The 22,697-nt window shown below is 42.9% G+C and overlaps 1 protein-coding gene across 1 annotated transcript; it reads left to right on the plus strand.

Annotated features, from left to right (window-relative positions):
* The first annotated feature begins 1,829 nt into the window (after positions 1–1,829).
* NDUFA9 (NADH:ubiquinone oxidoreductase subunit A9) lies at positions 1,830–13,752 on the plus strand. The gene is given in 12 exon segments (XM_079303813.1): positions 1,830–1,915; positions 3,942–4,085; positions 4,805–4,902; positions 5,072–5,163; positions 7,493–7,634; positions 7,959–8,061; positions 8,526–8,566; positions 8,568–8,594; positions 8,725–8,801; positions 10,202–10,297; positions 12,087–12,153; positions 13,476–13,752. Coding segments are annotated over 12 exon segments (1,134 nt in total). The 5' UTR covers positions 1,830–1,836; the 3' UTR covers positions 13,644–13,752.
* Positions 13,753–22,697: the final 8,945 nt, after the last annotated feature.

The following is a 22,697-nucleotide window of genomic DNA, read 5'->3' on the forward strand; positions in this document are numbered from 1 at the left end:
TTCGGTCCCACGGAGTCCAGTTACAAAGGTAAGAACGTTTGGCAGCTGATCCCACCGGAGAAACTCAAGAAGAGAGAGGCAGTGCTGGAATTCACTTTCCTTTTGCAGCCTTATAAACTGCACAGCCAACAGTGAGACCATTCGTCTTCCTTCACATCCAGAATGACACGGCCCTTCCTTCTGTGCAGGACTCTGCTTTCAGCCTGGAAAAGAGCATCCAACAAAGCCCCTACATTCCCTGCTCTCACAGGAACAGTGCCGGGAGGAAAAGCGCTGGGCTTTTGTCCTGGGCACTGACAGAAAATGAACCACACGATGGCGGTGTGCACTTGAAAAAGAAGAAAATTCACCTCGTCTATCACAGAACCGAAAAGTGCAGCTGCAGCTTGAAATCGCTCAAATCGACTGTCAGGACAAAAGGATTTCGCTGCTCTCCCGAGTAAAACTCTTATTTGCCCCACACTCAAACGGCAACACGAACTCCTTTAAGCTAATACATTTTTTTCACTCTCTTGTGAAGAAAAGCTCGCAAAAGTGTCAGCTGAGAATGCTGGTGCTGCCTTCCAACTTAATCTGCACCCAAGAACTGCTCAGTTTGGCAGTGGTTTCCACTTTTCAGAGGTGGCCTTCTGAAATTTTGGCAGTGCACTTACTTCGGACAAGGTAAACAGCTATGCCCAGGATTGATGTGCAGTAAGAGTGCCCCGGGCAGGTAATGCCCAGTAACAGTGTCCTGGCACCTTTGTAGGGGCTCATTTCCTAATGTTTATTCCGAAGGAGGAGATCTAATTTCTTTTGAGATGGGCTTGTAGTTCCTCTCTTTGCCAAAGGAACCAATTCTGGATCCACAGACTGGGTGGTCTTGGTGAAATTCAATGTTTTTTCCTAATAGGCAGCTCTGTCACTTTGAGCTGTTGAAATGTTCCGGTGGGAATGCAAAAGCCAAGCTGTCGAGCTTTCTATCCTGGTACCTTCCATTTGGATCCTGGCTCTGTGAGACTCAAGGATTATGATGGTTCACAGAGCTGAGAAGGAAAGTGCAGGTAGTAAGGTGTGTGCTGGCAGTTCTTCAGGTTGGAAGCAGCAAGAGCTTTCTCAGCTGCCACTTTTGGGAGCTGTGTTTTTGATGGTTTCAACTTTGTAGCCGGACTCTGCCAGAGCAAAAGCATTCATCAGCACAGAGTTCGTGTCGCCGTTTGAGTACGCACAAATAAGAGTTTGTAAGATCACTGAAATCTTTTTGTCCTGACACAGCGGATTGGAGATCAATGACGTTTTCAGCCTGGCTCCTCACTTGGAGTGGTTTAGAGCAAGGCCAGGAGCGTTTCCTTCTTTTGCAAGCCCACATCGCCATCGTACGGTCGGTTTTATGAGCGCTGACAGTGCCCAGGAAAGAGCAAGGCCGAACACATTTGTGATTCGCGCTTCCCTTCTCAGCCTTCATGCACAGCACCACAACCACCGCTAATGCGAAGAGCTTCCAGGTGGGGTCGGGCTCTGCTCCCAGGGAACAAGAGGAAACGGCCTCAAGCTGCGCCACAGAGGCTCGTGTTGCACACATTAAAGAATTCTTTCTCGGACATTGGAATAGGCTGCCCAGGCTGGCGGTGGCTGGAGTTACCATTAAACCCTAAGGTGCTGAAGGAAACACTGGAGGCACCACTCAGTGCCATAGCCCAGCTGACACGACAGTGTTGGGTCACAGACTGGCCTCACTGAGCCCCACAACTAAATAACTTTGTAATCAAATCGACCCCGCCACTTCTGAGGAACCCAGTCCCTGAGGGACGCCCCCGGCTCCGCCCTGCGCAGCCGCGCTCCGCCGCCGCCCCGCGCATGCGCCGCCCCGCCCCAGGAAGACACAAGATGGCGGCAGCGGCGCGATGCGTCCGCGGGCTGCGGCTGCCAAGGGCAGGTGAGTGTCACCCTCACGGGCCCGGCCCGGCTCCTCTCTGCTCCCGCCGCCCCTCAGCGAGCTCGGCCCGTCCGTGCGCTCCGTTCCCGACTCCGTACCGCAGCGGCTGGGAAGGAGCTGCCGAGAGTTTCGCCGGGGTCGTTTTTGTGCCTCCCTTCCCCTCAGGGAACTGGGGCTTGCAGCATAAGGGGCTCGGGATGTGGCTGCGGGTGGCGCGCTGGGACTGTCACTGCCCTGTAAGCTAAAGTTTGGATTGCTTTTGCAGTTTCTTAGGAGACTGTGACCTTTGGGCCATAATCTATGGTAAAGTTCAGCTACCAATATTATATTTGAAACCTGTATTTGGTTCTTTGCCTCCGTTTAAATTGATTCTGTCCACACTCGATAACACTGGAGATGGCAAGTAGGTTTTGTTGGGAAAGGGCAGAGAGGAATTTAATATCCTGTTCATGGGAGCAGTATGCTCTTTATTTACCTCCGTGGCTGTCAGACTGTCTTTCAGGACAAAATGGAAGATGTGGTGTCTTTTTTCCCATCTGTTGGGTTGGGAGGGAACATGGATAAATAAACTTCTGGCTAGAGAAAAAGGTGCTTTGAGTTCATTGTGGATATTTGAGGTTTAATTCATAGAATGACAGGATTATTTGGATCAGAAGGGACGTTAAGGATCATCTCATGGGCAGGGACACCTTCCACTATCCAGGTTGCTCAGAGCCCCATCCAGCCTGGAACACTGCCAGGGATGGGGCAGCCACAGCTGCTCCGGAAAGTGGAATTTGAGTCAGTGATTTGACATATAACCATAGCTGGTGATAATTTATGGTAGAATCTCATAGAGTTATAGAACAAGGAAAGATGCTCATCACTAAACACCTTACAGTGTAAGGTAAGCACAACAGGGTAATACAAAAGTGGAAGAATACAAAACAGTAATTAGATATTGTTGGTAGGACAGTGAAGAGGCATTATGAAGAGCCTGTCACCAATAATTTTTGCAGAAGTGGCAGCAAAAAGCCATTGAGTAGTTGAAAGAAATTATTGATTTTTTTAACTTTCAGTGGCTCTCAAATTCCTTTTCAGGACAAAATTGGAGATGTAATATCTTTTTCAAGTTTGTGGGGTATGGAGAGAACAGGGATGAAAAAGGAGATTTTTGGATAGCGAAAAACCTCCTTCAGGTCTGAAATCCGGTTGGATTTTCTGATTTGAGTTCTGCCCAGCTGAAGTAACAGAATATGGTTTATGCCTCAACACACACTAGCCTTTTCTTCTGACCATTTTGGCTGCAATGTGTGTCCCTGTGTAACTGGTAACTCCTAACCAGGATAAAACCTTCCATAGTGTGCAAGGGCCGGGTTGCTCCCAGTCCCATCCAGCCTGGCCTGGAACACTTCCAGGGATGGGGCAGCCACAGCTGCTCTGGGAAACCTGTGCCAGGGCCTCACAGGGAGGAATTTCATCCTGATATCCCATTTAACCTCCTCTCATGTCAGTGCGAGGCCATTCCCCTTTGTCCTGTTACCACATGCTCTTATGTATCAGTATCCTAATGTCCTGCCTCCATGGCTCCCAAGTTCTCTAGCTCCTTGAGGAAAGGAACAGCTTTGAGGCAGCATCTCATGTATCATGGATCTGGCTCTTTGCATCTCTCCCTGTCTCCTTGCTGCAGAGCTGTGATACAGGAGGATTGCTTCCTCTGCTCTATTTTATGTTTTTGCTGAGTATTCTTTACTTACTCCCCCTTAAGCTCACAGTTGGGTTATCAGTTCTTAAAGAGCAAGCAAAGCTTTCTTTCCTATTTCTGTTTGGTCCTTAACTTTCCCAACAACTTCCCAGGCCTGCTCCCCTCTGACCTCTCCAGATATCAACAGCCCATCAGGATCCTCGGCGTGGGATATTAGAGAGAAAGGATCTGTGATGACAAAACCAATCCAAGCTGTGAGTTAGCAGTGCCAAATCCCAATTAATGTCCTGAATTCTTTCCTGTTCCTTGTTGCAGGCCATGGAATTTCTGTCCTGACAGCAGCACCCTCAGTGCTGCAGCAGCACCGGCAGGTCCATCACGCCGTGATCCCTCATGGGAGAAGTGGAAGATCCTCTGTCAGTGGCATTGTGGCCACTGTCTTTGGAGCCACAGGTTTCCTGGGACGATATGTTGTCAACCGCTTAGGTAATGCTCACCAGGAGTGCTGATGGGAAAAACTGCCCAAAGAAATGTTTCACTAAACTAATTCATCTTTAGTTGCAGGGTGATGGAGAATACTCTGGTGTTTTGGATTTTAAAAGTGTTTTGCAGTCTGCTTAAGTTTCAGCATGTGACAAGTAGTAGAAAGTGCTTTAATCAAGGAAGTTTTGGAGCTTTTGAGGGTTAAGGTTGTTAAAAGAAGTCCTGCTCCTCTGTAGAATGCAAGTCTGAGGAGGGCTACAACATGTATTTGATTCTTCTAGTTTTAGCCTTATTAGGATATTTTACTAAAAGGTTTGCAGGAGTTTTATTGGAATTCTTTAAAACTGCCTTTTGAATTTTAATTTTGGAAAATAACCCATGCTGCGTTTTCCCTTCCTTCTTTCATGCAACTTAAAAAGTGTAAATATCCTTGTATATGTTTCATTTTTTAGGACACACCATTTTTGTTGTTGTTTGTTAACAAGCTTTGGCATTCTGTCTTACAAGCCTAAATATTAAGGGAAGAATCCTATTTAAAAATTTGAGTTATGTAGGTTCAAGAAGAACGTTAGTTCTGTTCTACTTGTAGCTTTGCAGGTATGCATTCAAGTGCTTTAATGCCAGGGAAAAAAAGGGAGCTTTGTTTATTCAGAAGTTCATCTACTTATCTACTTTCATCTACTGTATTTGTTTGAAACTTTGGGGTTTTTGTGGCCCTTTAGGTCGCATTGGCTCTCAAGTCATCATCCCCTATCGCTGTGATCAGTATGACCTGATGTATCTGCGGCCCATGGGCGACCTGGGGCAGCTTCTCTTCATGGTGAGTCTGGCTTGAGATTTAGCACAAACCCCTGGCTGTTCAAGTAACCCTTCTCAAAGACACAGCTCCTGTTGTTAAGCTGGTGTTGAGCCTCTGTGAAAGAGCTTGCTTTGGTGATGCCTGTTTGCACATTATCTCATCTTTTCCCCATCTGATGATCTTCTTGCAGGAATGGGACTGTCGGGACAAAGATTCCATCCAAAGAGCCGTGCAGCACAGCAATGTGGTCATTAATCTTATTGGAAAGGAATGGGAAACAAAGTAATTTTCCTTTTTTTTTCTTTTTGTGTATGTGATGGATTTGCACCGTGTATCACAGCATGTGTGTGCAGTGGCTTCTGTGAAAAGGCAACCCCAACATTTTGCATATGAAATTTCTTTAAATGGTTAACTCCAGTCCTGGTCGTGATCTGCTTTGGAAAACTGCATTCTTTCCAAAATTTTCCAGGGTGCAACTTCTGTTCTGTCTGAAAATTCAAATATGCTACTTTCACATACCACTCAGATGTTCCCTGAGTGCCTTCCTATGGATGACAGCCTCACCAATTTCTTATGTTTGTAATTGCATTGACATCTTATTTATATTTAACTCATATTTATATTATATTTACATTGTCACAAAAGTAAGATTTCATCCTGTAACTTGGACATAGTGATGAGTTGTAGCCTGCTGGGAAAAGCCATGATCAAACAGGAATACCTGATGGAGAGTTCCCAAGGCTATGACTATTAACATCATTCCTAGATAGAATTTTGGCACAGATTGTATTACCTACAAAAGCATTCTTTGATAATACTTTCTAAGAATATATCCTTTTTGAAATTAATTTTAAAATTAATTTTAAATTTAAAATTTTGGATTAAAAGTAGCAATTACAGCCACCTTCTCTCTCTGTGTGTTCATGCAATTATGTACATTTTATTTAAAGCCTTGTGCAGAAGTACCAGACAAAAATTTAATGGAAAGATTGGCCTTTGTATGGTGCATAATTTTTGTTCATGTAGTAGGCATAAACAATTCTAGATATCATGTTTACAAACCCTATGCTTTTGTTGCTATTTTTTTCTCATGAACACCCCTTTCATGTTCAAAATTTCTGGACTTGTGTAAAAAGTATGATTTATAGAGAAGACAGTTTTTTATTATTAAAAGCAAATGTGAGGGCAACAACAGAAAGTTTCATTCTGTTTAAAAACCCCGAAACCTTGTTCTCTGTTTGGTTTCAATAGATTCAAACAGACAAGTCTTGGTCCATATTTAAAACTTTCAGACATTACAGAGCTTAACCACTGTGTGGCAAAAATGTTTTAATCACATATTTTATGCATGTGGGTATCAGTGGTGGTGCTGAAACCCTGAGATCAAGTTCTCTGGTTTGTCAAGAGTAACCATTGTAATCATCCCAGAGCCTGTGAAAAAACTGTGGCAGGAAGAAAAGTAAGATTAGATGGAGAGATCAGGCAAAATAAGCAAAGCCTGCCATGAAAATACTTTCCTCCTTGCCTTGTACTTGTGTCTAGGCTCCTCTGTGTGTACTGTGTTGTTTGAAACTCCATGGTTACAGGAGGGATGTTGTTCATTCTCGTGTGTTTCTAAATCTGTTTTGGTGAGCAGAGCAGGAGTGATGGTTCCCAGGATCAGATTAGTTATTGAAGGCTCAAAAATAACTTTGTATTTTTAAGGCTTTCTTTGGACTCCAGTGGGATCTGAGGAGCTGTGGGAGGAGATAAGGACACAGAGGGAGGTGTTTGGATAAGGTGTTTGTTACCCAAAGCAAATGGTCAAGGTACGGGGCTGCTTAAAGGGGCAATACAATGACATGAGAAGCCAGTTCTCTTTCTTGCAGTCTTGGGATAGTTGGAAAGAATTTTGGGATTGTTGGCAGCCTATAGTGTCAGTTCTGCATGAAGACAAAGCTTCTATATTGTTCTTGATCAGATACCAGACTGGTTCACAGTATAACCTCCTAATTTAGGCCCCTTGAGTGTCATACAGTGAGGGGAAGTTTTCTTCTTGCTTCTCCTGGAAGTCCCTTTAAGCTCTGAAGTGGTTCTAAATGCTCTGACAAATTATTTTTCCATTTGCATGAGCACCTCTGTGATCTCTGGTTTGTTTTTGTCTGCTTCTTCTGCCAAGCATCTGCCCTGACTTGTGCAGCTCAGAAATTTTGAGCTTCTTTGTAGTGTAATTAAGTGTGTCAAAGTCAAATCAATGCAGATTTTGAACAGGATTGCTCAGAGCTCAAGATGCAGGAGTGCTTCTTTTAATAAAAATAACCTGTTTTCACTTTTACTGGGAGTTTTCTATATGTCACAGACAAGTGGGCAAGAGGATATTTCATACTGATTTAATTTTACTGAATGAAAAGACATAGAAGCTAAAATGGAAGATTACAGTTGCAATTTTACTTGTCTCCAAGTTTTATTATATGAAGAGACCATAATGAAGGGAAATTTTGTTTTCTAACAAAGCGTGTCAGTATGGGTTTCTGATAATACATTCAAGTATTATGTAATAATGGCTTTTGGGCTGATTGGCAGCCATTGTTGATTACTCTTAAAGTAACATTTTGGTTTTGCCTTGCTTTAGAAACTTCAAATTTGAAGATGAATTTGTAAATATTCCTCAAAGTATTGCACAGATAAGTAAGGAAGTGGGTGTGGAAAAGTTCATTCATATCTCTCACCTGAATGCTGACATGAGGAGTCCTTCCAAATACCTCAGGAACAAAGTAAGTCAGGAATCCACTTAAATATATTTGCTGAGAAAACTCTTTGTGTTTGGTTTGGGTTTGGTTTTTTTTACCCCACTTGGGTCTGTTAGATGGAAATCAGTGTATGATTTTATTAAAGACTTTTCTGCAGCTGAGAAATGTTTGGGCTTTCTGTGAGACCTTTATCTTAGTGCAGCATCTCGAGGATCAAATGGCTTAAATATAAATAATTTTTGTGCTACTGATGGCATAATTTCTTTCAGTTCTGTAGTCAGGGGTGCCCTCTGTTATAAAAGGCATCCACCTGTGCTTGGTTCAGCATGTGTTCCTTTTAATTGATAGGCTGTTGGAGAGCAGATAGTGAGGGAAGAATTTCCAGATGCTGTAATTTTGAAGCCCTCTGAGATGTTTGGGAGAGAGGACCGATTTCTCAATCATTATGCAAGTATGTACTCTTGGAATAATAAACCCTTGTATGATTTGTGTAACTGCCTGTAGAGAACAGAGAGAAAATGGGATTTGCTTCCGAAAAGGAGGCCAGGTGTGTTTTTATCAGGAATGTGTGAGATACATAGCAACATACTAAATTCTCACCTCTTGACAGAATTTTCTCAGTCTAGTTAGATGTTGCTCTTTGTTTTTATTTTTGTAATAATTTTATTTTAGGGGGGTTGTGTCCTTAGTCACTCTCAGGAAACAGCAAATGTAGCCCTCTTGTTGCTGTTAATAGGAAAACTAAATGTGTCTTGAAGAAAATGCTGCTGCAGTTGGCTGGCAATTCTTCCCAATCCTATATTTTTTTTAAACCGAAGTCAATTTTCAGAAGGGATCCACACTCAGTGTGGTGTAAAATGTCTTGGTTATTCTGGTACTGAAAGAATTCCCAAATTTTCACTTTTTTTCTGTCAGACATGCGCTGGTTTGGTGGTGTGCCTCTTGTTTCTCTGGGCAAAAAAAACAGTCAAGCAACCAGTCTATGTAAGTTTCCAATGAAATCCCAATCCCAAATCCTCAGTGGGTGGATTTGTTGGTCTCTAAACCACCTGTGAAAGAAGAGTGTGTGCATTTCTATTTTCTCTTGGTAACTGTTGGAATTTGTTCCTCACAGGTGGTTGATGTAGCAAAGGCAATTATTAATGCAATTAAGAATCCTGATGCAAAAGGAAAAACATATGCCTTGGCTGGGTAGGTCACTTCTTCTGATTCTAATTAACTGTAGTACATCTTTTTGGTGTCACTTTTTGGCTTGCTGCACAGTACATTTAATTTCTCCATCCATGCACACAGTTTGAGCTGCAATAAATTCCACCTCCTTTTTGGGAGGAAAAATGGCTCAAGCTCTTACTGTGAGTACTCTGGAAATCCTAATCTGGGCCCCAGTGCATTTCATGTGATGTATGTGCCCACAAAGAAATAGACAGCTTGGGAAACATACTAGGATTTGGGGAAATTCTGGTAAAGTTGTGTGGAAACTACCTGAAACTAGAATGTCTTAGAGGCAGTAGGTCTACAGTTAAGAGTCTGGGTTTACAGTTTGGCCAGAGAAGCTGTGGCTGCCCCATCCCTGATAGTGTTCCAGGCCAGGCTGGATGGGGCTCTGAGCAACCTGGGACAGTGGAAGGGGTCCCTGCCCATGGAATGGGTTGGAATGAGATGGTTCTAAGGTTCTTTCCAACCCAAACAGTTTTATGTTTCTCTGATCTCTTTGAACTTTTGTGGAGACCGTGCCAGTTGAAGGCTCAGTTTTTATGCCTGTAACTTCAGGCCTTGGTATTTGTGAGATCCTGGGTTTATGAAAGTGCTCAGCACTGTGCTCTTGGTGCTGTCATGGAGCTTTACAGAATGTTTTGGAATGGCAGCAAATTGCCAAGTAAGCCAAGTCTGAGCCATCTAGAGATGGCCAAGGCAAAATCTGAGCAAGAAAGGAATGGGAATTCCCAGTGGTTTATGTTACTCTTAAACAGGTGGATGGAGGACTGACTGCTTCATTCTCTCCATTTTGAAAGAGAGGGAATGCATTTTTTGGACAATTCATCTTGCTTTTAAATAGAATAAGATATTCTTAGTCAAGTAAAGGCAAATGAATCAATTTCCCTGCAGCCATTTCCTCCCAAAGATGAGATGTCTTGTTAATAAAGTGTCCTTAATTCTCTGTTTGCTTTCTGGCTTCCAAGTGGGTTTGAACAAGCTCCTGTCACAGTGCTGGAGATGTTGAGTTCAGAATTGGAGTCAGCATGGAAGGAGGCACACTCAGGTGTGCTTTCAAAGCACACAGAATACACTTCATCCGGTGTGGCTGTGGTGTGTTAGCCTTGGCCAGCAGCCAAATGCCCACTGTTCGTTCTGCCACTTCTTTTCCATGCTTTTCCCCAGCTCCAGGATGGGCCCTTCCACAGGCTGCAGTCCTCCAGGATAAACCTCCTCCCTATGAGCCACAGGAGAATGTCTGCTGACAAATTACTTGGATTGAAGAAACAGAGTTTTTGTACCCTTGGGGGGTGGGGGGTTTAAACTTGTTTTTTCCCCTCTTGCTGCAAATATTGAAGTGTAGCTGACTGAGGTGTGATGTTTGCTTTCCCTTCCAGCCCTCACCGGTACCTGCTGTATGACATGGTCGAGTACATCTACACTGTTTCCCACCACCCCTTCATTCCCTACCCGCTGCCACGGCCTCTCTACCAGTAAGTGGGACCTTAATTCATTGAGTTCTTGGCGGCACAGAAGCATAAGTACTTGTTGCATGGGTTATTTATTCTGCCCAGATGTTATTTAAGGTGATGGGGTTGCAGAAGTTGCTTTTCCTGAGGTACTTGTTAGCCAGTTTTGAGCCCTCAGCTCAGGGACAGGCCTGCATTTGATGAGCTCAAATGAAATGGATGCTTGTAGTGAGCTTCACATAGCTGTTCATTCCAGAGTCATTTCTCCCTGACATCTAGGGATAGGATGAGGGGACGTAGCCTCAAGCTGCACCAGGGGAGGCTCAGGTTGGACATCAGGAAGAATTTCTTCACAGAAAGGGTGGTTGAACACTGGAATAGCCCAGGGAGGTGTTGAATAAACAACTGGACATGGCACTACGTGCTCTGGTCTGGTTGGCAAGATTGTGATCAGTCAAGGTTGGACTTGATCATTCTGGAGGTCTTCTCCAACCTAAGTGATTCCATGATTGAATGGCTTTGCTGAGCCAAGAAGTAGCAAAAGGTCCTAATTTGATAAAATTAGTAGCAAACCAAGCTAGTTTTAATAATATCACAGGGAAAATCTGTGTGTGTTGCTGACTATAGGCCCTGACAGATTTTTGTGCACCATCTCAAGGATGTGCTACTGAGCCTAGGCCTGATCTTTAGGGAATAATCATATCTTTTTGTAGAGCTACAGTAAATGCCATTTCAGAAGTTGCCCTCAGCGTGATGGGGCTGTGTTGTTATTTGGTCCTCCTCATTTTTAGTACAATGCAAATTAGTGAACTTAATCAGTCACTAGAGTTAGAACCCTCCTGCCAGTAGGACTTAGCATTGGATCCATGGAAGAGCTGATGGATAGCACTTAGAACATCCTGAATTGTTGTGGCTGTTCTGTATTGGCTGCAAGAGGCACCAGGTTATAGCATGGCTCAGGTGACACAGAGCAGCTTGTTAAAAAGGTGGTGTGTGGGTGCTTCTTAGCTTATTCACATTTGCTGCAGTCCATGTTAGGAATTTTTGTTTATGGGCTAAACTAAGTGGTAGTTCATATTTTTGGGAAAGTAATGCACCTAAAAGGCAGATGAGTTGTGTTTATGTGCAGTAACTCAGTAGCACCCTAATTCTGCCAGGTGATCACTTCAGCAGGAGGTCCTGCCTGTTCAGTAAGAGATTCTGCTGTTGGTCTTGAGACACTGAACAAGAGCTGTAGAGTTACTTTCTTTTCCCATCAGATTTCCATCTTTCAAGGGAATCTTCATTTCTGAAATCTGCAGATACCCCAATCCTTACCCTTCTTATAGATTGCTCCATATTCCACCAGCTTGTTTGTGTTGAAGATAACTCATTTAGTTGTCAGCAAGTGTGTTTTCTCCTGGAGGCATTGAATCCAGCTTTATGACTAATTGGACTGCTGCCTACACTGGCAGAGAACAGAGTTTGGATGAAAGGCAGGGGCAAGACTAAGCCCTCTGGTGTGTGGGGAATTGGATGTGGGGTTTATTTTTCCCTCCCACTAATGCTCATTTTAACTTCTAGAGATCTGCTTCTCCATTCCATCTAAAGTAAAGTAATACAAGATGCAATAATTCAGGAACAGTTAATAATCATAAACACAACTAAGAACTTGGTGGCTGGCACATCTAGTGCTTTAATGAACTCAAAGCTTGCAAGAACACCTTCAGAACAAGCTCTTGCTCACCATTTATTAAGTCTGAAATAATTTTTAGCAGATTTCTGTGTATCTCGATAAAAGACTGCACTTTTGCAATATTTCTTCTGTTTGCAGTTTAGTTGCAAGATTCTTTGAGATGAATCCATTTGAACCGTGGTTGACACGGGACAAGGTAGATCGGGTAAGTGTGAGACCAGCTGAAAATCCCTCTTGGGAAATGTTTCATTGTGCATTTGTAACTCTCCCACTTGTAGTTTTGCATGCCCCAAAAGCACATGGAATTGAAAACAGCCAAAAGTAGAGGTTGGATGAGCAAAGTGAGGGGGGCAGTGCTCCCCTCTCTTATTTTATGTACCTCTAGATGCATTAAAATCATTTACATCATTCAGGGAATGTTTTTTTTTTTTTAAACAATTGAACTGACACCCTGCACACATTCCAAAATCTTGCTTAACATTCAAGTGCAGTTTCCTGGGAGAATGTTGCCACTTCATATTTATTCCTGACTTCTCAAAGTGTTTCATTGGGGGCGGAGAAATAAGTTGAAAAAAAGCAAATGCAAGCAAGGAAAAAGTAGCAATTGGCAAGTATTAGTGTCAAAATTTGGCATATATGTAGGCTAGCAAAGATAGTCATGTGTATTCCCTAAACTTTCTGCTTTCTGAATTGTGGAGTGACTCTCCCAGCTGTTCTGCAGCATTAGAATTTCAATATATTTTATCACACACTATCAACAGCCTACTTAACCTGATTGTCCCCAAGGATATAATTTTAACATCTCCAAAAATCTTTATTCCAGTTGCCTTTGTAGTTTCTTGAGTTAACATTTCATAAAATAAGCCTGCAGAAATCATTGAAACTGCTGCAAGTCAGCTGTAGCATAGATAGTGTAAGAGGGAATTTCTCCATGTCACTTATGGGTCTGGTTGCTCTCTTTCCAAGCTTTTCTTTTTTAATTAATCTGTACAATATTAAATGTGTTTGAGCTAGAAGACCTTTCAAGGAACACCAGCATAAGAGAAATGTTTTCTAGGATATAAGTCATATGGGTTGCATATATGCTAATAGAATTAACTATTTGTCATGTACAGACCCATGTTCTAAAAGATAAACAGAGCAAAACAAGCTACTAGAGGTGATAATTCAACACAACGTGATCTTGACAAGTCAGAATATCTGTAACTGGAGTTCATGTATAGCCTTGGAGTTCTTAATTTTGCGCTTGCAATGCAGTAACCTCCCTGATAATGTATGGAGGGGAAAGGAAGGCACTTCTGCGTGATATTTATTCCTGAATTAAAGCTTGAAAGACTTTTTGCTGGATGCAGAATACCTGTGCCACTTGTTAAAGGTCAAGACCTTGTGTAATTATTCCACAGTTCTGTTTGAATCTTTACTTTTCCTCTACTTCTTCTGTCTGGAGGATGATTGCATTGGGTGTAAAGCTGTTCATTTCAAGTAAATTATCTTTTTGTTCCCTTGCCCTCCCTATTCTTGCTGAAGTTTCACACGACAGACATGACATTGCCTGACCTTCCTGGTTTTGAAGAGCTGGGGATTGAACCAACCCCCCTGGAGCAAAAGGCCATCGAAGTGCTGCGCCGTCACCGCAGGTTCCGCTGGTTGGATGCTGAGCTGGAGGAAGTGAAGCCAAAAACACAGCCTGTGTAACAGCTGGCAAGGGGGATACTTAAAGCTTCTTAAACTGCCTCTAGATGACCCAACTTCTTTGGAGAACTGTGTACATACTGAGTAAAATGTATGAATCATGTAAACTGTATTTCACCAGTGTTGTCTTTTCAGTTACAGGGGGATTGTTGCTGCAATGCAGATTTTCTCTCTTCCACAAAAGCAAATAACATGGTTGCTTAGCTGGTGAGCATTTTAATGTTTTGAAGGTTGGGACTGGAGGCAATGTGCCATTACACTTGTCTCTTTTTATTTTATCTCTCAAACCAATGTATCACTGAGCTTTAGGTGCTCCAATGGTTTCAAGAGTGTTGCAGATTGGGACTAGGTTGCCTCAGAACATGCCATTTCCAGTAGGGATTGCTGGGAATGCCACCTGTTCAGACTGTGAGATCTCAGACAAAGCCCTGGTTTTATGCTTTTGGGTTTTCTAAACCTGGCTTTGTGTGCTGAACACAGCTCTTAAAGTGCCAGCCTCCTTTCAGGGAGTTGCAGAGATCACTGAGCCTTTCTCCAGGTTAAACATCCCCAGCTTCCTTAGCTGATTGCTGCAGCCAGAGATCAGAATTTCTCACTCTGTATTGCCAAACTACTGTGAAACTCCTGGGCAAAGTGTTTCTCAGATTTCAAGAGCTTCCACATTTTGTTGTTCCACATCAAAACTGCTGCTGCTGGTGTTGTTTACTCTGTGAGAAAGAGGTGGGCTCTTGTCATAGTGTGAATTTTTTGATCCTGCTGTCAAAGGAAGTATTAAATTTTACTCTCATGGATTGCTTATTTTTCTTTTGATAACATAAGTTCAGTGCTTTTAAAATAAATCTGTTAGTTCAAAAGCTAGGACAAACTGCATATTGTTAGTAATTTGAGCCTCAACTTTTATTATTTTTGACTGCCAGCTTTTCTCTATCAGACCCTAACTCTGTGGTCTCATTATCACTCATTTCCTAAGTGTGGACCTGATCTTGATTTATTGCATGTTGCTCACATCCTGCTGTGAAAGCATTCCTGTTCCTGAGCTGCTTCACAAGAGTACAGAGAGATGCAATTATCATGTAACCTTGCATGGCTAATGAGCAGTTTCCATTTTCAGATGGCAAAGTCCTGCAGGAAAAGCTGGCAAAGGCAGTGTTGGAATGTGAGGTGCCAGTTCTGGAAGTGTTTACCATGGTGCAGTGATTTATTTCCCCTCCACCCCCCATTCAAAGCACAACTTTTCCAGTGGCACCCCTGAGCTCTCCTACAGGCTCTTAATTCAGACAGCCATTAGAGAGTGGGAAAGGGGTGAATATCCATGAGACATTTATTTGAAGCAGCTGTTCCATATCAGGAATATGTGTAAAGTGGAGCATCACATCACAATACTTTGCCTTACACAGCACTTCCCCTTTCCCACCCTGCAGAAACTATGCTGTGATTTCTCCTTAGTTACCTTTCTGAAGCAATTCCTTTATTTTGTATTACAGCCCTGAGTACAGAATTGCTGTAATCCATAGAATTGCTAAGGTTGGAAAGGATCTTCAAGGTTATTGAGTGCAGTCTTTGGTTACCACCTTGACATTTAGACCAGAGCACTGAGTGCCACATCCAGTGGTTTCTTGAAACCTCCAGGGATGGGGGTTCCACAATGTCCCTGGGCTGCCCCTTCCAGTGTCTGACCCGCTCTCTCCATGAAAAAATTCCTCCTGATGTCCAAACTGAACCTCCTTGAGGCAGTTTCCAATTGTCCTGTCTCTTCTTACCTGGGAGCAGAGCCTGCATCCCACCTGGCTGCCCCCTCCTGTCAGGGAGTTGTGCAGAGTCAGAAGGTTCCCCCTGAGCCTCCTTTTCTCCAGGCTGAGAAAAACTTAATGGTTTCTCCAGTTGCTTAGAGGGCAGATTTTAATGACTGAGAATAGCATTCATGCTGGCAGTAATTATTCTGTAGTTCTCTCTCTCTCTCTTTCCTGTATTTCTTCTTTTCCCTCTGCCCTAAGAAATGCACATGGATATGATTCTATGAAATGAGATCAGAGGACTGTTGCATTTAAAGTAATCCAAATTCTGAATAATTAGTATTTTAATTTTTAATAATATTTTATTGTAACTCCTTTGAGGCAGGGGAGCAGAAGGTGAAGGACACTGACAAAAGAGCAAAGGGAAGCTGATGGCAGAACTGAGAACAGTGATTGTGTGCTGCTATAGGGCTTCTTTTCTGGGGCTTACTCCCAAAACATCATTCCTTCTTGGAAAAGCTTAACATCAGTTGGGCATGTTGCAAACTACAAAACGGAAATTTCCTTTCTCAGCCTCACCTAGGGAACGTCAGGGATTTTGTTGTCGAGATTCTGGTTTGGAGCAGGATGTGGAATCCACAGCTGGAGAAACATCCATAGCCAGTGTGCATTGCTTTACCCGATAGCCACAGACGTGGCTTGCACTGAATCGCCAGTAGTCGGAGCTGCTGCTTAGCAAATCCTCATCCCGCTTTTCCCTCTGCCTCTTCCGGAGCCTCCTTCCCCATCATTCATCCTCTGGGCCGGTACAACTGGTTAAAAAAAAACTCACTATCCTGATGGACATCGGGAACGTGGTGTCCCTGGGACCTGTGTTATTAAATAACTTTTGAATGATGCAGCCAAAAGGATTGGGTGCACCCTCGGCAAGTTTACAGATGACACTAAAGCAGAGTTGTCACACCTGAAGGGCAGGACACCATCCAGAGGGACCTGGCACAGGCTCCCCAGAGAAGCTGTGGCTGCCCCTGGAGGTGTCCAAGGCCAGGCTGGATGGGGCTCTGGGCAATCTGGGCTAGTGGAAGGTTGGTCTCCTCCATGGCAGGGGGATGCCATGATGTTCCTTACTGGTGATCCTGGATGATCTTTACTCTTCCAACCCCAACCATTCTGTGATTTTGGCAATAGAGGTGCATGCTCCTTGCTTTAAAACCTTGAGTTCACATGTCAGGATTATCCCTGAACCTTACTATTGTAAACCTCCTCTACAAGGAGGAAATGCCTCTCAGTTTCTGTTCCTGGTCAAAGCAGTCTGTACCAAGAATCACAAACCCAGTTCTGCCAGAGGAGCAGGTGCTGTAAGGGATTTGTCCAACTGCCTGCACCTGAGGAGCCTTTCCAATGTGCTCAGGTGTGGCTGGAGGGAAGATTGGAGGCAAAGGTTAACAACAAACTGCTTAAAGCAGTCCTGGATTGGGGGTGAGGGAGGTGGATGCATGGCAAGGAGTTAGTTTAGTTCTGGCAATCGTGATTTTGGGAGCTCTGGTGAGCTGCTCCTGCCCTTCAGCCAGCAGTGCCTGTGGTAAGTCATTCTCTTGCCTTTTTGCTGTCTGAAATATTTGTCATGAATGTTCAAGATGTCAATGTCATTTGTTCAAGAATGGATGGTTTTGCAAGCTGGATCTTCATTGAGCAGCTGAAAAATGCTTGCCTGGTTTCTCAGGGCTGTAGTGCCTCATTTTGTCCCTGTTATGGTGTTTGTGTTGTCACTACTATGGAACTAACTGGTGTGGAAGGCTTAAATTATGTTGAGTGAAGTGCAGGTTTTGTTCTCTGTGAATTTGTCTCCAGGACTTAGTGAGGGAAGGGTGGGAAATAGGAGCACTTACACATTCTGTAGGTACAGCTTCCTTAGGAAGTTCACCTCTAGTTAATGCTGCTGTTAATTAAAATAAAGCTGGTGCTGCTACTGCATTTTTTGGGCTTCTGAAGGCTGAGGGCAGCCTGAGTAAAGCAGATGTTGTGTCCCAAGAGTGTGTCACAGCAGTAATTTAGTAACACAACTGAGTGAAAATGAAAACAAAAGCTGTTCACCAGATTCCAGTTTTGACAGCATTTTTCTTACCTTTTTCTCTCACATATGCCCCATGCTTTATACCCTTAAGTCAGGGTTGGGTAGGAAAGAAAGAGCCACTCATTTTTCCATGTTTGTTGCTCCCCAGGTCACATTTTTTCTTTCGTTTTGCTGCCTGTAGTGTTTTTTGCTGCACTTCAGTGCATTTATGAATCTTTAACAAAAAAAGAATAACATCTCACATCCTTATGTTTTCTTGAAACAAGAAAAATCTAGTGATAAACATAAATTAAAGAACAATTCCCTTCCCCATTAATTAACTTTTACTGTAAATATTTGAAATTTTTTGTGCTTTTCTTCAAAGACTGTCTTAAGTCTATTTGAAATTCCTAATCTGATCTACCCAGGCCACTGACTTCATTTTAGAACCACAGACTCGTCATCCCTGGGCAGCTTATCCCAATGCTTGATAACTCTGTGAAGAAATTCCTGCTAAAAAGGTGAAAATTCAGAAATGCAGAGGAAATGCTTCCCTCCTTGGCTGTGTGCTCAAGCCTGCTTGGCTTTACTGCATGTGCAGCAGGAACCCACCCTGGGAGGAAGAATTTGAAAAGGAAGAAAAGTTTTTATTCTGTAATGTCTGGTGGAATGGAAAGAAGAGCCAGTCTGGAGACAGGAGCTATTTAAGCGACAATTAACTGCCAGTTCCTTTAAGTGGAAACTGAGTCAGAGAAAAGACAGAATCATTTAATCTGTTGCTGGGGGATTAGATTAGTTCTGATCAAACCTTGTGTGGTGAAATTGTGATAATCAATAATAAGAATTAAAAAGAAACCACACTGCTTTTATCCACATCTTTTTGTGCTTGGCTTCTCTAGAGTCAGGAGATAAATTTAGATTTACCTTTTCATTTTCCTCCCTCTGTGAAACTGCACCCCAGTTGAAACACTGAGTGTGCTTGTTATCAACAGGGTATAAAGCCCTGCTTGCACCAAGTGTGCTCCAGTCAGAATCAGTGGGCAACATTGGGCCAAATTATTATTTGAATTTCATCTGTCTCATGTCAAAAGCAAGAGAAGAAATTTTTTTTTGTTTTCAGAAAGTTAGATGATTTACTATTGGTTTCAGCTGTTTGTCATTATTCCTGTCGACATCACAGCACAAGCTTTCCATTTCTGTACAAAGTACAGGTAGGTCCCTTTGTTCTCTGTTTTTTGTGGGGGGTTTTTTTTGTGGTTTTGTTGTTGTTGTTGTTGGGTTTTTTTGTTTGTTTTTGTTTTTTGGGGTTTTTTTGTTATTTGGTTGATGTTCTGGGCTTTGTTGATGTTGTTTAGTCAGTTGTATATCTCTCTTCCTGTATCCATTTTCCAGTGCATTGCATTCTGCATTAATTTTCTGGTACATAACCTGAGCCTTTTTTAAAATATTCAGCAGCCTGGGAGCTTTTTCCCCTTGTGCTGAGATCCAGGTGAGGTGAGGACATCCACCAGCTTGGCAATTAATTACCAGCTCTGAGAGGGTTGAAGGGCAGAGCTGCTCATGGTCAGCCACCCAAAAGCCCTCAGTAAACTTTGCAAGACCAAAGACAGTGACAGGGAGGGTCCATCAATCCTACAGACCAGAGTCACATCCCATCCTCTGTGCTGCAGTCTGGGATGGAGCTCCCTGCTGGAAACCAGGCACTGACAGTACCTGGGTCTTCAGCTCAACTTTCTGTAGCAAATGTGATTTTAGCAATTGTTTTATACTTCCCTGACCCTGGAAGATTCTGCCTTCAGTTATCAGTCATGGCTGCAATCTCAGATTAGGTTTCAAACCGTGTTTTTCCTGATTTTTGGGACACTTGGTACTACTTTGGAGCATGTTTTTTTCCATCTGTTCACTGTGAATCTGCTTGGAGTCCCTAGTTCTCCCAGACAAGGCAAAATGGTACCTGGCAGTGTGTGTTTGCCTGCAGAATTCCCCAGAAATGTGCCATCTGTTTCCAAGTGCCTAAAGCAGCACCGGGAATGGCAGCAGCTTTGGAGCCCAAGCCACACCTCACTTGTGCCCTGCTGTGGTGGGCACACAGTGCTCTGAATTCAGCTCTGAACTCAATGCTGGCTTCTCTAATTCCATTTATATTCCTATTGCAGTGGTTCAAAAGAGATTTGAAAATGTAGGTCAGTTCTGTGTGGATTATTTAAGAGCCATTCTCACTGGAAGTGTTATTTATGCAAGTTTCAGGACTCAGATCTGGGAGCTCCATGGTGCAATGACACACATCTTCCAGCTACTACTTCTATGGGAAAGGGAGTTTGATAAAGGGGAAATTCTTGTTGTACACAGCCAATTTGAGGAGGTATTATCAATTTGCTATAATTCAAAGGGTAGTGATGCTGTGCTGGAGCTCTGTGCTCACACCCTCATCCGAAAAAGGCTGAGACAAATATTTGCAAACCTTTATGAGCAACTCCATATCATTGCAAAGTTTGTTTTTGCACTTTGAATATGTGTGTCTGCTGGGGTTTTTTTTTTTTATGTTGAAGGGTGTGGATGAACTGAGCCTGGCTCCCTCTTCACCCTGCCCCAGAAATGCTCCCTGATGTGTTCAGCTCAGTCTGTATCGAGTCCCATGTCTCTGGGACTGCCATGCAAGTCAGTTGGTTTAAGTAATAGCACACTGTGCTGCAATCTGCTGCATAATTATACACTTAATTAGATTCACAGTTTGCTACCTCTGTCACACTGTGACTGGGCTTGCTGCTCTTTAGGGAGGGCAAAAAAACCCTCATCTGGTTATAGCTCAGAAAAGCATCACAACAGTTGATTTTCTCCCTGAAGGTTTGAGTTCCTCTTAGAACCTGCAGAATAGATTAAAGCTCAAGTAATTGCTGTTTATTAGATGTTGGTGGTGAACACCCCCCAATTAAAATAGACCTTTAGGCTTGCAGGTGAAAATCCCTGAGAACAAGATTATGATGGCAAACACAGAGCTATGGGATAAGCAGAGAGGAAATGTCAGAGTGTGAGCTCTGATGGAGCTGTGATTGTGAGGTCTTACATCACCATCACAGAATGGCCTGGGCTGGGAGGAACCTTAAGAATCATCCAGTTCCACCCCCTGTCATGGGCAGGGACACCTTCCACTATCCAGGTTGCTCAGAGCCTCATCCAACCCAAACAATCCCATGATTCTATAATTATGCCATTTGATCCTTCACAGAAAAATCCTTCCATTCTTATCTGTGAAATGAGATGAAAAATGGGCATAAAAATTTCATTTCTCATCCTGTTCATCCTCTTCCTTTCAAGACAGAAACCTTAGAAGTGTCTGACTGCTTGAAGCCTCCACAGATGGGCTGTTTTCCTAAGGCACTGCAGCATTTCAGGGGCTGTGTCAAATTGTCCACTGTTAAATGCTCAGAAACATAAGCCAGCATCTCCCTCCATAAGGGGAGGAGTCCTTCACAACATCCTGCTGCTGCAATTATGGAAGATTACATTTGCACAGACCCTGCTAAGCTGCTGTGAAGTTGATTATTGTGCATTTCCCAGGATTTAGGAGCCTATGCTGTTAATTCAGTGGTTGTGGTTGTCCTTCTGTGTCCCTCAGTACTGGTGAGGCTACACTTCAAATTCTGTTCCCAGTTTTGGGCTCCTCACTTCAAGTAAGTTCCCTTCTGTTCACACCATCCCAGCCTCCTTGCTTGATAACCCCATCCACTGTTTCTTTACCAAGGTGCTGGTCACTCTCTCCCTTCTTCACCATTCTTAGTTTAAACTCTCCTCATCAGGTTGGACAGCTTTCTGTCTTGGCTTTTTTAACTCTGGGATTTAATCACCTCAAAAAGATTGCTAGCAACAGGAAAGATTCAGTAAACTTTGACCACAAATATAATATAAATAATAATAAGGCTTGTGCAAGTGTTTCATACCTCTGATCTGTAGCAGTTTCCCATAATGGTGTTTAGGGTAATTTCACAGTGCACACAGCCCATAAATCCTGCAATGGAAGAGCCACTCAAGCTCTGTGTCAAAAAAGGGGTCCTTGTCCTCCTGCTCATGGAAGGCTGTTCCAGAACTTCATAGTTCTGATCCTTATCAACTTCTCCCCAATTTTCAACCCACATCTTTCCTTGGGGAGTGTAGATAAACAAGTCCATATATTCTTCTTAAGCCAGGATTGTCTTTTAGCTTAGAAATTCCTCTCCTTTGTGTTTTTCCCTCCTAGGAAACCAAAGAAGCAATCAACTTCTTAGGCAATTTCATTTTCAACTTCATTTTCTTAGGCAAGACAAAGTAAGCAATTTTCTTCTTAGTTTCTTTTCATTCAAAGGATTTTCTTAACTGCCTTCATAGTCTTGTCCTATTGATCTCTTGTAATCATCCTGTAATCAAGCAGCAAATGGAGCCTTCATTCTTTTTCAGTCTGAACACAACAGAGGAGAAATGTTGATTGACCTCTGAATAGACACTTTACTGGGTTTATCTCATGTGATTTCTACAATTATAATCCTTTAGTTCACCCAATTTTTTTTATTGATTTCCCAGCCTTGCTGAAAAAGCCTGATTTAACAAACTAATGATATGGCTCCTCGTTGTCATGGCTATATAAGCAGCATTTTAGAAGTGATGTCTGGAGTAGAAACTATCAACTCTTTTTGATAATGAGAATGAAAAACCAAGGAAACCACAAAGCAACCAGATCTCTTTGTCCTCTCCACTTAAAGAATAGGTGTTTTATGCAAGACACTGCCTGTAGAAAAAAAATTGAACAACAAAAAAACCCCACCCTGACAATATATCACTGTCTAAGAATAAAAAGAGAAGGAAAAAGTTTGGCTCCATTTGAGGTGGGAATATTGAGTGGCCCTCAGCTTTGAAAATAAAGCTATAGGAGCAGGGAGGTTAAGGGAATGTACAAATTGATATCTACCAGTTTTGGTGTTTAAAGAGTGTGTTTCAAGGTTGAATCAAAAGGCTGTAGTCAGGTTGCACATTTTCCAATGGCCCACACTATCTTTGGGTGAAGATTTGCTGGCAGAACAGTTCTTATTGCCTTTTACAGCAGCCAGATCAAGTTCTTGCTGGGCTTTGACCTGTCTAATATTCTCCCTGCAGATCCCCACCACAGTTGTATTTCCAGCAGAAGCCTGGTAAATTGAAGTCCCCCACCAGAAGATGATGTTAAGGGGTAGTCAGCAAGTGCAATTACATGTGGATATTCACATTTTCTCTTAGGGATTGTGATCAGAGTGTTTTGATTAT

Source organism: Erithacus rubecula (assembly GCF_903797595.1).
Source record: "Erithacus rubecula genome assembly, chromosome: 4".
Lineage (NCBI taxonomy): Eukaryota > Metazoa > Chordata > Aves > Passeriformes > Muscicapidae > Erithacus > Erithacus rubecula.